At 45.4% G+C, this 12,691-nt stretch overlaps 1 protein-coding gene across 9 annotated transcripts in view; it reads right to left on the reverse strand.

Moving 5' to 3' along the window:
* The window catches only part of CADM1 (cell adhesion molecule 1), a 325,193-nt gene that overhangs the window by 32,011 nt on the left and 280,491 nt on the right, over positions 1-12,691 (reverse strand). For 6 of the 9 annotated variants that reach the window (XM_059181422.1, XM_059181413.1, XM_059181404.1 and 3 more), the window contains exons 6-8: positions 10,661-10,760; positions 7,412-7,584; positions 2,421-2,513 (exon numbers count right to left, since the gene is read on the reverse strand). In XM_059181422.1, coding sequence (XP_059037405.1) covers positions 2,421-2,513; positions 7,412-7,584; positions 10,661-10,760 — 366 coding nt within the window. The remainder of the gene's footprint in view (positions 1-2,420; positions 2,514-7,411; positions 7,585-10,660; positions 10,761-12,691) is intronic. The other 3 variants (XM_059181474.1, XM_059181468.1, XM_059181432.1) reach the window with 1 other exon arrangement.

Raw genomic sequence — 12,691 nt, forward strand, 5'->3', positions numbered from 1 at the left:
CAGTTTTGCTCTAACTACTCTTGGGGTGCCAGGGAGAATCTGGGTGTTCACGGCCACAGATGCCCTCTGTGTGTGGCCAGGGTTCAAGTGCTGGTGCCGAAAGGCTACCGTGCATCTGGGAGCTCATGGGGTATCCCCTGGAGCCTTGAGGTCGGGAGCAGAGAGACAGAAGCCAAGACAAACCCCTGTTTAAAGGCACCTTCGATGTGGACAGGAATACAGGACTGTTTGCTATGTTTCCTCTTATATGGAGCCTTTCTGGTTGGAACAGTGATAACAGTGACTTGCAGCTGTTTGAGGACACAGAGAAGCTTTCGGTGGGGGTGAAGGCTGAAAGCTGGGAGCAGAGGCACCTCCGCTGTGTTGCACAGAGTGAGGGGGTTGGAGTTCAGGGGGTGCTAGCAAAGGTCTTAAAAACAAAACAAAACAAAACAAAAACCAGCCTGAGCTAGTGAGAGGCCAGACACAGATGAAAAGTGTTTTTCCGTGTTATGGAGAAATGGGGCATTTCCACAGAGCGAGAAAGGCCTCCACTGCCTTAAAATATAGACCTGCCTAGCCTGAGTCACCTAGAGGGAACCCTCTAGAATGAGAGGTAGTTAAGGGCTGGCTCATCCCCGGGCCCCTTCTGCAAAGATGAACCGACTACTGCAAAAGGGCAGCGGGGGATGGAGGTGTAATTCACACAGACGTCCAAAGGGCCATTCACAGGAAATTTCGTGAAAACCTACTATTGAGAGCTCAAGCCTAATTCAGTTTACAACCTGGATAAGCGGCAAGAAATCACGAAAGGTAAAAACCTAGCTCCTGGTGTGGACAGTGGAGAGGCTGGTTGACCTGGAATCAGGAAGGAGGGAGCATCTTTGCTGTGCTCAGCAATGAGGGGGAAAGTGGGAGGAGTCTGCGCACTAGCTAACAAGCTTTTGCTTAAGCCGTGGAAGAACAAAACTGAAACACGAAATACGCACAGACGAGGATTTCGGAAGCAGCCTGGATGGAGCAGAGTTTAGAGTGAGGCACAATAACCAATTGATGGGTTTTCGGAAGATTTTAAGTGCAGGCACTGATGGTTGCATAAACAGCGGACAGAAAATCCTCACTAGTGGCTTTTTCTAACGTTCTCTTTGTCCCACTGTAATGGGTTAGGAAGGTGAAGAAAACAGACTAGGGGATCTACCATCTTCATTCATAAACGTCCTCTTCCAAGGAGCATTTTCGTCATGCTTGTCCCACCAACTCCTGTGAAGACCAAGAGCGTCTCCAGAAAGTCAGTGTAAAGGACAGCTGCCTTATCTAGGGTGGTAAAGTGGGTCTACACACAAAGAATGATGAATTATAGAGTCAGTGTTTTAACAGAAGTCCTGCATCCTGGGGCATGGAGCTCAGAGAGATCTTGCAGGCTCCTGGGATAACAGAATGAACCGGGGAAGTTCTCTTTTAAAGAACAAAAATTTTTCCCCCTCATAGAATAATCACTTTTACACATTCTGGGGCTGGAACCCGCACACAGCAGTGGGGGAAGATCTTATGTCAGGAAATCCTGCATGTCTAGTCGACACAGTGCAACTATAGGCTTTCCTACCGTAGCAGACAGCAGAGCTCCGAGGCTCCCGGACAAGCAACGTCAAGTGGTATGAGAGCCACAGAGTACCAGCAAGGGGATGGATGGCATCCCTCCTCCCTCAGTGATACAAGTTGGAGACCATGAAACTCGTTTTGAAGAAGAGTTTCAGACAGTCCAGAAAAAGATAAAGCCACAGAGGCTGTGGCTGCCTCTTCCATACCTCCAGTATTTAACTGAGGGCAGTAGGCCAGGACGGGGGGTGGGGTGGGGATAGGGGATGGGGGATGGGTACATGAGTGCCCAGCACAGAGAGGACAGTGGCTTTCTCTGACCTTGAGACCCCGACAACACACATAGGTTCTAACACTGTCAGTGGGTCCTCTCTGAGGCAGGAAGAAGGGTGATGTATTTTGAAACATGACCCCCCTGGGCCTGTTAAAGGGTGTGTATTTTCTTCCATATGAATTAAGATGGAATTAAGACAACGAGAAGATCCAAAGGCAGAATACTTACCATTTCATCAACCGTGGCTAAGCCTAAGCTACCGGCATGTTCTTGCATAGCCAGGCGGCCATTTTCCCTAGCATTCTGCTTTGAACAGTGATGCTTGAAAAAGAATTCTCTTAAGCGTAAGTTGCAAAATATCTGATCTACTGTTAAATGCCTGGATGTTAAAAGATTTTCTGAGGTCCTTAAGATTCAGCTTAAGAACAAAGTATCTCATGTCTCTGAAGTTCCAAAATAAAGGACCCATTACATTCCAAGGATTTCAAGGGACCGTTCCGGCTTCTTTGCATACACACGAGAAAGACAATATACATTCAGGACATTTTCAGTGGTCATGAAGGTACCGTACCTGTGATGATGGTAAGGATGGTGGTGGTGGTGGTGGTGGTGGTGGTGGTGGTGGTGGTGGTTGTTGTGGGAGGAGGGATAGTTGTGGGGGGATCTGGATAAAAAAAAAAAGGAAAATCAAACCCACAATGCTGAACACAACAATGATCAGTAATGACAAAACAAAGGCATGAGGACACTGAGATGTTTGTTTGATGACGTCCCCCTCCGAAACCAAGAGCTTCCCCGCCCCACCCATACCGGAGATCTGGATCTTGTCACTGGAACCTCAAACCTTACTTGGAAAAAGCTAAGATAAGAAGAAGAGAGATTTGTATTAATGATGTGAAGTAGGGATGAGGTGATGTGAAAGAGAGAAGGGAGGGAAAATCAACACAGGACACCCCCGCCCCAATCTGATCTCAAAGGGGAGGGTCAACCAGCTCCACGCCCGAGAGTCATTTCAGTTTATGCTTCTGCGGATGGGAGAAAGGAGGAGGAGAGGGCGCTGCTCTAGCGAAAGGGCTGCTATCGGCCAAGGATGAGTGTGCTCTTGTTCCCCTGCTCTCCGTGACGAGGAACTTCATTATTCCCCATCAATACATCCCAGCGGGAAGTGAAACTACTTCCACGCCCGTAATAAATACAAAGAAGAGAGAATGTCACCACTAAATATCAAGTTCCAGGCATGTGAGATTTTACTGAGATTTTGTTTTTTTTTAAAGTCAATAAATTTTACAACTTATAAATATTAATGTGTTAGTTGCCTTGGCTCGTGTTAAAAGCTTGACCTGAGTGGGTGGCGGTGATAAGACTGAAAGCCCGCCTTCCTTCTTGTAAACAAGAGGATGAGATATAAACGGGCCTTGACCTGCCAAGCCAGGAATCCCAGAGGGAACCCTGTGTCAGATGTTTGATATACTGTATATTCTTCTATCATCTCAGATATTATTTGGGGGACAAGGGAAGGGCAAATCTGAAAGAGAAAAAAAGAAAATCCTAAGCCCAAATGATCAAACTGAATGTGTTAAATTGTCAGCGAGACTTTGAACTAAGCAATCATTCTGGTATAAGAGAGCGTAAGACGATTTGAAGGCTTTTGATTTTAAATTTTATCTAAAGCACGTCAACTTTTTCTCCCTGACACATCTGGTGTCCTTTTATCTCCAAGTGAGCTCTCAGATTGTCTAATTAATACATCAAAACTTTAATTATATACTGCACCTTTATTGGCTTTGGTACAACTTCCTGAAAGTTGACGAAAACACTGTTTTGGTGCCTGGTTGTAAGGTCTGCTTGAGATGATTCCTACTATCGATCACTAATCTGAGGTTTTAATTTTCCTAACCAACCTCTCTCTCACACACACAGTGTATGACTGTGATGGGCAAAGATCAGCAGCAAATGGTTCTGTCTTGTGGGAGACTGTGCTTGTTTAAGTTGGGGACACAAGTGGTTTAAAGCAGCCTCACACTGGAGTTCAAAAAGGAATTCAAACAAAAACAACAAAAATTAAAAAAAAAAAAAACCCACAAAAACCAAACCCACCCCCCAAGACCAAACACACACACACACACACACACACACACACACACACACACATCTCACTGTCTGCCAAGATGCAGTAATGATTAAGTAATTTCAAACCACCTTTTCAGATGAACAGGCACCTTTTGTTCAGTCTTGCTTCCCTGGCCTCGTTCTCATGGAGGCCCCAGGTGAGGAAGCATTCTGGGACCCAGCAAATCTTGTGGCTGCTCCCACACCTTGCCGTGGGCACCGGGACAGACACAGCAGCAGAGCGAGGGGCACGGGCCCCCAAGCCAAGGTCTGAAGGTATCCCGTGCCCTCTCCTACCCAACTCAGCTGTACCTAGAGAGGCTCCTGCTGCCCAGCATGTGGGCAGCTAATGTGGTTTCTCTGTTCTGGTTCAATTACAATATTTATCACTGGAAAGGGAACATCTGTGCCTGGGAGACTTCCCCCTGGTACACTCTAATGCTATTTCTGAACCCATCTCTCAGAGTATTGGCACAAAATGTGTGATATCCACAATATAATCAAAGGGGAATGGAAGGTCCACTTTTGAAATATGATTTGAAAACACGATTATGAACAAGGGGTGGACCAGACTAACAAGGGCAGAGACTTCAGAGAAAAGGTCACTGGTCCCTTTCGTTTTGTGAAAATCACACACTTTCAATTATTTTCATCACTACCGGGGTAACTGTTGTCCTTCACATCTGGCTCAAGTGACCTGAATGAATTAGATTCTATTAACAGGTATAACCTCGTTGCTCAGATCATTTCCGGCAATAAGAGCAACGTGAGGCCACTATTTAAGAAAGTACAGAGTTGGAGCTAATGAGCGGTGTTTGACACATAGAGGCTCAAAGAACAAAAACAATTGGGGCTCAGGCACTAACCAGCTAGATTCTCCAAGTATAGGAGTTATTTCCAGAGAATTAAACATTTTAAAGACACGTTAACGCTTGGTTCATAAAGTACTTTGAACATTACTGTAGTAGTAGTACAATAAACCACCTCTGAAAAGAAAATCTACTCGCCATCTTGTCTCCAACTGCTAGGATATTTTATTAACGAACAAGCAACACCTCAGGTTGGCCTTGTAGCTGCCATTCCAGGCAGCGCTACTGGCATAGCTTAAGGGAGGTAGGTAGACTCCTATAGATCTAACAGATCCCTGGACGAGGGTAAGTATGCCAAGCTGGGTTACGGAGATGTGTGTGTGTGTGCGCATGTGCGAACGTGCGCGCATGCACTTATCAGAACAGGTAGGTCACTACGTTTCTTGGCTTTCAATAATGCACTCTGGCCCGGCAAGTGAAGTCCAAACGTCTCATGTTGAAGTGTATTTACTGTTCTGGTGGGAAGCAGTGAGAATCAGAGGCCCTACAGAGGAAGATTCCAATGTCCCTGTAGACTTGGTAATCAGAAGTGTGGTGGCTCGGAGACACAGTAAGCCTGAGACCTTGAGCAGCTTAGGTGACCTTCCTAAGCTTCCCCTCTCATCTGTACCCTGGGATGAGGATAATGCATATGTCCTGGGGTCCCTGGGGAGATTCGAGGTTGGTCATGCACATGCCACAGTGGGACACAGGGAGAGCTCAAAAAACGCTAGGCGTAAGCTGGCGTCCCATGTTCCAAAGACATCTGTGTCCTTCAAATCCACAAAATGTTTCTTGTCTGGAAAGGTGGCAACAGGAGGGATGATAAATCAGAGTTGTTTTTCCAGATAACTTAGTCTTCTGACTCACGGAAGCATACCCTAGACTGGTGGGCATTTGCCACTGCGGACCTGGGGGACAGCAATGGAGGGGGCTTGTGGGAGGCTCAAACCCTCATGTACAGACAGAGATCTACCTGGCAGCCTCTGGCATCAGTGGACCATGAACAGTCTGAGGCACAGGGTGGCTGTGTCATATCAACTGAAAAGGGGGCCAGGGTACCCCCTGGTATGGACATGGGATCACTGTTCCCTTCATGGGGATCTCCTCAACCACTAGGGAGAACTAATACTCTTACATGTGTAGAGCACAGACCACGTGGGTATTGTATGCAGAAAACACATCTCAGATGTTTACAAACCAGGTGGATAGATGTGATCTTGTAATTCTGCATTACGTTAAAAGGGGGAGAAAAAAACCCCTAAAACCACAGAATTAGATCATAAGGATTAGATTTGAATATCCAAGTAGATAGGGGGTAAAGCATGCTTCTGCGTCCTCAAGAAGACACTGACTCCTGTTTTCTTCAAAAGGAAAATGGCCAGGTTCTAAGACATAACGGAGACAATATTTCCTACATATGGTTCTGTGTGTATGGGTGTATATGCGTACACAGTTATACTTGGATAATGTATTTACAGTGCTAACAGGAAGAAAGAAATGTGCACACATAACTGTATATTCATAAGACACCAAAATTTTCAGGCCTGTGGTTCCTCATTCCATGTCATCTCAGTTCATGACTATGCTTCCTTTATAAACCTGACCTAGAGACTTTGGACAGAAGAGGCATAGTCTGCCATCCTAAGGCTAGAGCAGCAGTGCCCTCCTCAACTACAGAGAGAATATTCACCACACAAAACTGACATTAAGATATCAATGGGAAAAAGTCGGGCGCCTGGATGGCTCAGTGGGTTAAGCCCCATGCCTTTAGCTCAGGTCATGATCTCAGGGTCCTAGGATCGAGCCCTACACTGGGCTCCCTGCTCAGCAGGGAGCCTGCTTCCCCCTCCCAACCCGCTCTGCCTGCCTCTCTGCCTACTTGTGCTCTCTTTCACTCTCTCTCTCTGTCAAATAAATAAATTTAAAAAGAAATGGGAAAAAGTCTAAGATGTCTGACACGTAGGAGATGCTCAAGAAACGTTTGCTGGTTAGAGAATGCAATTGATGATGCTATATGCTCTAGTAATCCTGTGAGAAGATATTAAGAAAACAGACAAATTTAAAAATAAATGTGTTCATGTCTAAAGGAAGAGCTACTGGTGGTTTATGTGGCTACCAAGGAGCCTGTATCATTTCTCCAAGTATTTACTGGCTTGCAACATCTTCGGGAATGTAATAGCTTCATGCTGAAAACAGGATACTTCTGTTCATCAAAGCAGGAGACTAGCTCAGATATCACAGGAAAATACCACTGGGAATAAACTTTCTGAGCTAAATAGCCATTAATTGGTAAGGCTGAATTTTGCAGTCATTATTTCTAACACAGTCTCCATGGCTTGTGCCTGAGGACACAGCTTTCCTGCTCAGCATGACCAGGGACTGTGATCTAGTGGGAAATCCCCACGATTAGAGGGAGAGACGAAAAGTCAGTGCCCTCCCAGGTGGGGACACTGGGGTCCACCTCAGGCCAGGCTTCTTTAAGGTCTTGCAGAAAACAAGTGGGCTTTTGGTTTTCAACCGGACCAAAAGCTCTGGGAGGGAACATAAGCAGCAACTACATGTAAATGAGTCTAGTAGAAGACAGGTTTAGCTTTCCACGTACCGTAAACATACAGCATATAATCCGAGTGAGCTTTCCCCACTATGTTAGAGGCTTCACAGCGGTATGTACCGTTATCTGTTTTGTTTAGGTTATTGATGAACAGGTTGGGCCCGGAAAGGACGGCGTGCTGAGGCATCTCATCATCGACTCTAACCCAGGTCACCATCACCGGCCTGCAGAGGAAAGAGGGGCGGCACAGGGTGCTTCGTTATCTCCCACCAAGACATCTGCGTCAGCTTCCCACCCACGCATCACAGGAGTCCCGTGGAGGGGGACACGATTAAAGACATGTAACAGAATTACAGCCGTGAAGTCCCCCTGAGTCGGTCTGGAATAAACTTTTTCTAAAAAACATTATCAGGTATTAAAAAACTTTCAACGGACCATAAGCAGGAGTCTCATTATTTGCAATTCATCTTTAACAAATCAGTAAATAAAACAAGGTGCCCTATTTTTATGCCCTGCTGTGTGGTTTCACACCAAACAGGACAGAGCCCAGCCATCATTAATCATCTCATTAATTAGGGGGAAAACAGCAAATTCTTGGCGAGTGATACACGCATTACTCTGATGGTTACAGATATACCAAGACTCTTGCCTGGAAGCCACTTGGGAGATTTAAAGGGATTTCAAGTTTCGTAAAAAGAAACAGACTTTTACATCTGAATGCTGCTTTCTTTTGACCTCTGCTGTTGGAAAAAGTACCTCTGTTCATTCGGGGAAAGGCTCAATCCTTTTTTTCTCCTTGACTCCTACCCGTAACCTGCCTCCCCCAGCCCAGTCCACCTTCTCTATGGGTTCCTCTGCTACATGCCTTGCTTTGCTGGCTCTCCCAGTCCCCCTCGCTGTCACACCCTCTCCCTCTCCACGTGCACCTGCAGACCCTGTGACTCAAGGGTGAGGCTTCTGGGTCCGAGTTAGTCACTGAGGGGTGCATCTCCACCTGGGCTCCTTCTGGCATTCAGAGGCCACGTTTGTTTCAGCGCCACATTTGTGTCCATTAGGGAAAAGCCAATTTTACAAGATGTTCTGGAGCCCAAATCGCACATGCACCAAGTTATCTTTCAAAACTTCTTGAATCTAATGTGCGCGTTCTTCAAGGTGGCTCCCTCAACCTCCCGTGACATCAGGGCCATGTGGGTGCCTGTGCCTGAAGCTCTCATTTTGGAGGAAGGGCAGCAGAGACGCAGGCACAGAAGTAACTTCTTATCTGTCCCCAGCACCACCTCTAGGAGCGGCGACAGGACCGAAAGGCCCAGCGCTTAATGATGAGCAAACACCTGAGTTAGCCCTGTCGAGTAGCATTCCAACTTTCAAATGGGATGTGAAGTTACAATTTTTCTTTAATTACACATGGGTTTGTCATCACAACCCAGTAAATTATTTAAAAATTAGTCCTGCATATGTGTTGCTTGTAGGCAACGGCAAATGGGTCTGCCTGGCATTCAGAGCTAACGTCCTGCTGCTTGACAGCTGAAACAATCAGTGGGGGTAAGTGCTGAGGATATTCACAACATTTAATGGCAAGTTAAATTACCATTTTTATTGTATGCAATTTCTTGAGAAAATAAATAGGTAATATGCCGGAAGGGATCGCAGTGGAGTAACGCGGGCTTGCTCACACAGCCGTCCACCCGTTCCCATCTGGGAGGAACAAATACCTTCTCTGGCATAAATGTCCTGAAGGAAACATGTCATTGACTGTCTCGGTGGCACATTCAACGGAACAGAGTACCTTCTTTGGGGGGGGGGATCCCCACAGAAACAAAATATAGGTTAGCAAAGCCATATACTCTAAATGTGGTTAATATGGCTGAATATAGGTATTACAAGTGGTGAGAGGCCTGGGAGCATTTATTTCTTTTCCTCCACTGGATTTTATTTTATTTTTTATTTTTCTGGAGGCAAGGTAAGTCACTAACCAGGGCGTACTCCAGACAGTTTACGGAAGGAAAGATCTGCATCCTTGGCTTGTGTTCAAAGGAGGGAAAGATTGCTCCGCCAAAGCGTGAAGCATTTTGAACCTAGTAACTTGGGCGCACCACAGAACCAAGACCACCTCCGACTTCCTAAAGGTCATCTTTAAAGCTCCACATGGTGAGGCCAGACAGAGCAGACTCTAGCCCACAGTGAGGGAAGCCTGACACAGGGAGGGCTGAGGCGTGGCAGCTGCTTCCGTCTGGCTTCCCAGTCTCTTGTCAGAGATCATGCCTTAGCTGTAACAGGGACAGTACTCTCCAGAGATTTCCGGAAACCTTCCTTAAGATGCTCAGAGCATGAAAACTGTGATAGGCTGGTTAATAAAAACTCTGAGGGAAAAAAAAAAAATCATACCACAGGGACAGCAGAGGGAGCTCAATGCTATTTTGTTTTGTTTTGTTTTGGTGGGGACCACTCAAAGTTGAGGGCTCAGAATCTCGACACTGACTTGTTCCCTCTTAGGGTTCTGGGGATTGTTTCCTTAAGAAACAGTTAAAAACAATCTTCACTCTCTTAGAAAGAGCTTCTCTCCTCTCCCCAGATGAAATAGGATGGATGTCTGAAGCAGTGCCATCACTAAAGCAGCTTTTTTTGCTCTATTAGTGATAATATACAGCAGTTTCCCTAATTCACTTCCATTCATTCCGCAGGGAAGCAGCTTCTTTGTACTTTTCCATAAAATAAGAGTGTTATGTTCCTTCTCTTCTGCAGGGGCATACATAGGCTGCTTGAGAAAAGCTCTGGGGCCATTCCTTATGAACAAACATATTTCTAGGAGTCACTTTCCTTTGAGGAAAGGAGAAGTAAAATTAAAGGTAGGGCAGATTCATTTTCCAACGGCTGGCCCTAATCACAGCGGCTTAATTTAAATCTGAAAACCATCTTTCCCGGCAGCTTAGACATTAACACAGAAGGTAGCAGATTTATCATTAGATTGTGGGCATACTAAAAATTTATTAGGATTTTTTTTTTTTTTTTTTTTTTTGTGTGAGAGAAGATAGTTCTGACAATCATGTTGATGATAATAAAATAGAATTAGTCGAGATTTCCATCTTAGCTGGCATTTCATTTTTCTCCCAATCCTGGCCATTAAGAACCGACCACAGGTATTTATTCCCCCCTTTAACTGAATATTCCTTATTTCTTGCAAAATCTTCCATCCTTTACAGCAGGAGACAGGTGACAGGCTGGTGACTTGCGAACGCACAGCTTCGTGTTGTGACATTTACTGTTCATGACCCTCTGCCAACCTTGGCCTTCAGAACTTACTGGGGCTTCCCGATGGCTTCACATGTTAACTCGAGCGCATCCCCTTCCCGGGTCAGGCCTTGTAGAGGGTAAGTCATCTGAATATGCACTTGAGGCTTATCTGTGTGACAACAACACAAAGTGTAATGTTTAGCAAATGACATCAGGCAAAAATCAGACTTGCATGCCGCCACAAACCCCACACCACCAGCACTCGCGCTCTCCCCAACCTCATGCCTTCACTAACATCCTCCTAATTAGTTAGTAATCCTGGCATTTGCTCAAATTAAATTGACTAATAACTCCAAGGAGTGAACCGCGAGCAGATAAGAGATTCATAAGCCAACTGCGCCACATCAAACATTTCCTGTGAAATACATTTTGTTACATTGAAGTTTATCTCCAAACTCACTCAAGCTAAAGGAAACTCATTTGCCTTCATGCTGAGGTGAAGCCAGATATTTGTGGTGCTCAGAATTGATACATTTTATCATATATCCTATATTACTATGTGACAATATGTTGTGACAATGCATATTAATAAGTTTGCCTCTTCTATGCTCTTGATTTTGAATGGGAAAGGCAAAACTTCCGAACTCCACTCAAATGGCTTTGAGAATAAAGAAATGGGCGCTTCTGGTGGTCCCAGCGGAACTCTTTGACATCTCAATGTATACACACATGAGAAGGAAGGATGCAGACAAGTACCGAGGGACTACTGTGCTAGGAGCTGTCATTGGTGGTGGAATAAGCCCAGTTTTAGGGATGAGAACACTGGTACCCAGTCCAGTAGCCAGTGGAATGAACTAGCCAGTCCAAGGTCATGGAGGTAACTTAATAGGAGGCAGGCCTGTGAATGTTGGGATTTCAGGTTCAAAACCACATTACCCAGTAATAATCCATAATTAAAACCAAGTATGGCTTCTGAAGGCAGTCAAGTACTTAACTAAGTGACGTAGCTGTTCTTACATACACTGGCTACTTAAAACCTGTGTTTGGAGCTCGTCGGGGTTTGGGTCCCAAAGATGAATGACGGGAGGTATGGGCCCTAGGGAGGGAACCAGAAGGGATTGGGATTAACTTAGAAACCCATACAAATACATTTACAAATAAAACCTGAATGGAATGGGGAGACTGTTTTTTTCTATGTTGAACTAACAAGCTATTAATCCCTAAATCAGTTTTCTCATTTAATGCGGTGGCTCTGTAAATGTGTATTTTTGGAAACGTACCCAAGAGTAATAAATGTGAGAGGGCAAGACATCACTTGGCTGAAAGGTCAAAACAATTTCCATAACTTTACTTTCTCAGACAATCACACCACCTAAACATCAGCCCCTTGGCCTTTTACAAGCAGTGCTTAGCTCATTAACATTCATCCTATGGACTGAGAGGGAAATCAGAACTATGGCAACACTCAACTGATCTCAGACCGTACGCGGCTAAAACAAGCTGCATGAGGGAGTCCTCTCTGGGGATGGCTGCTTTCCAGACACGTTGGTACAGTCTTGTTCCCATCACAGATCTTTCTGTCTTGGAAAACCACGTGGCATTCAAAACCTTTTAGGAGTGCCTTTTTGTATACCAGTGTGCACTGCACACTGTGAATGGGTGACCCTCTCTGAGACGCTAAGCCACTTGCCAGAGGACATAAATTAACAGGCCCGAAAGCTCCAGCTGACACTTGCAAAGTAAGCATGGTTCTGTTCTTAGACTTGCTGGCCAAGGGAATGTTCGAGAACAAAATGGTGTGGCGGTGTCCAGAGACTGGTCACTGGGTAGGGAAAGTAGTCCCTACAGAGAGGCAGAAACAGACAGGATACACACCATGACCTTGAGTGAGGACTGGCTGGCTGAGAAGAAGGAAGAGCTGCTGGCCACCCTCCTTGCAGAGCTCTGGTCTCAAAGCCTACACTACATACAACCATTGGGTGACATAAGTGAGTCTATCTGTTTTGCTGGTGTGACCCATAAACACAGAGCTGGCTGGTGAAGTCTATTACAAACACAAGATACAAATAAGTAAATAAGTAAGTAAAGCAAGCAACAGGA

Source organism: Mustela lutreola, chromosome 1 (assembly GCF_030435805.1).
Source record: "Mustela lutreola isolate mMusLut2 chromosome 1, mMusLut2.pri, whole genome shotgun sequence".
In the NCBI taxonomy this organism is placed as follows: domain Eukaryota; kingdom Metazoa; phylum Chordata; class Mammalia; order Carnivora; family Mustelidae; genus Mustela; species Mustela lutreola.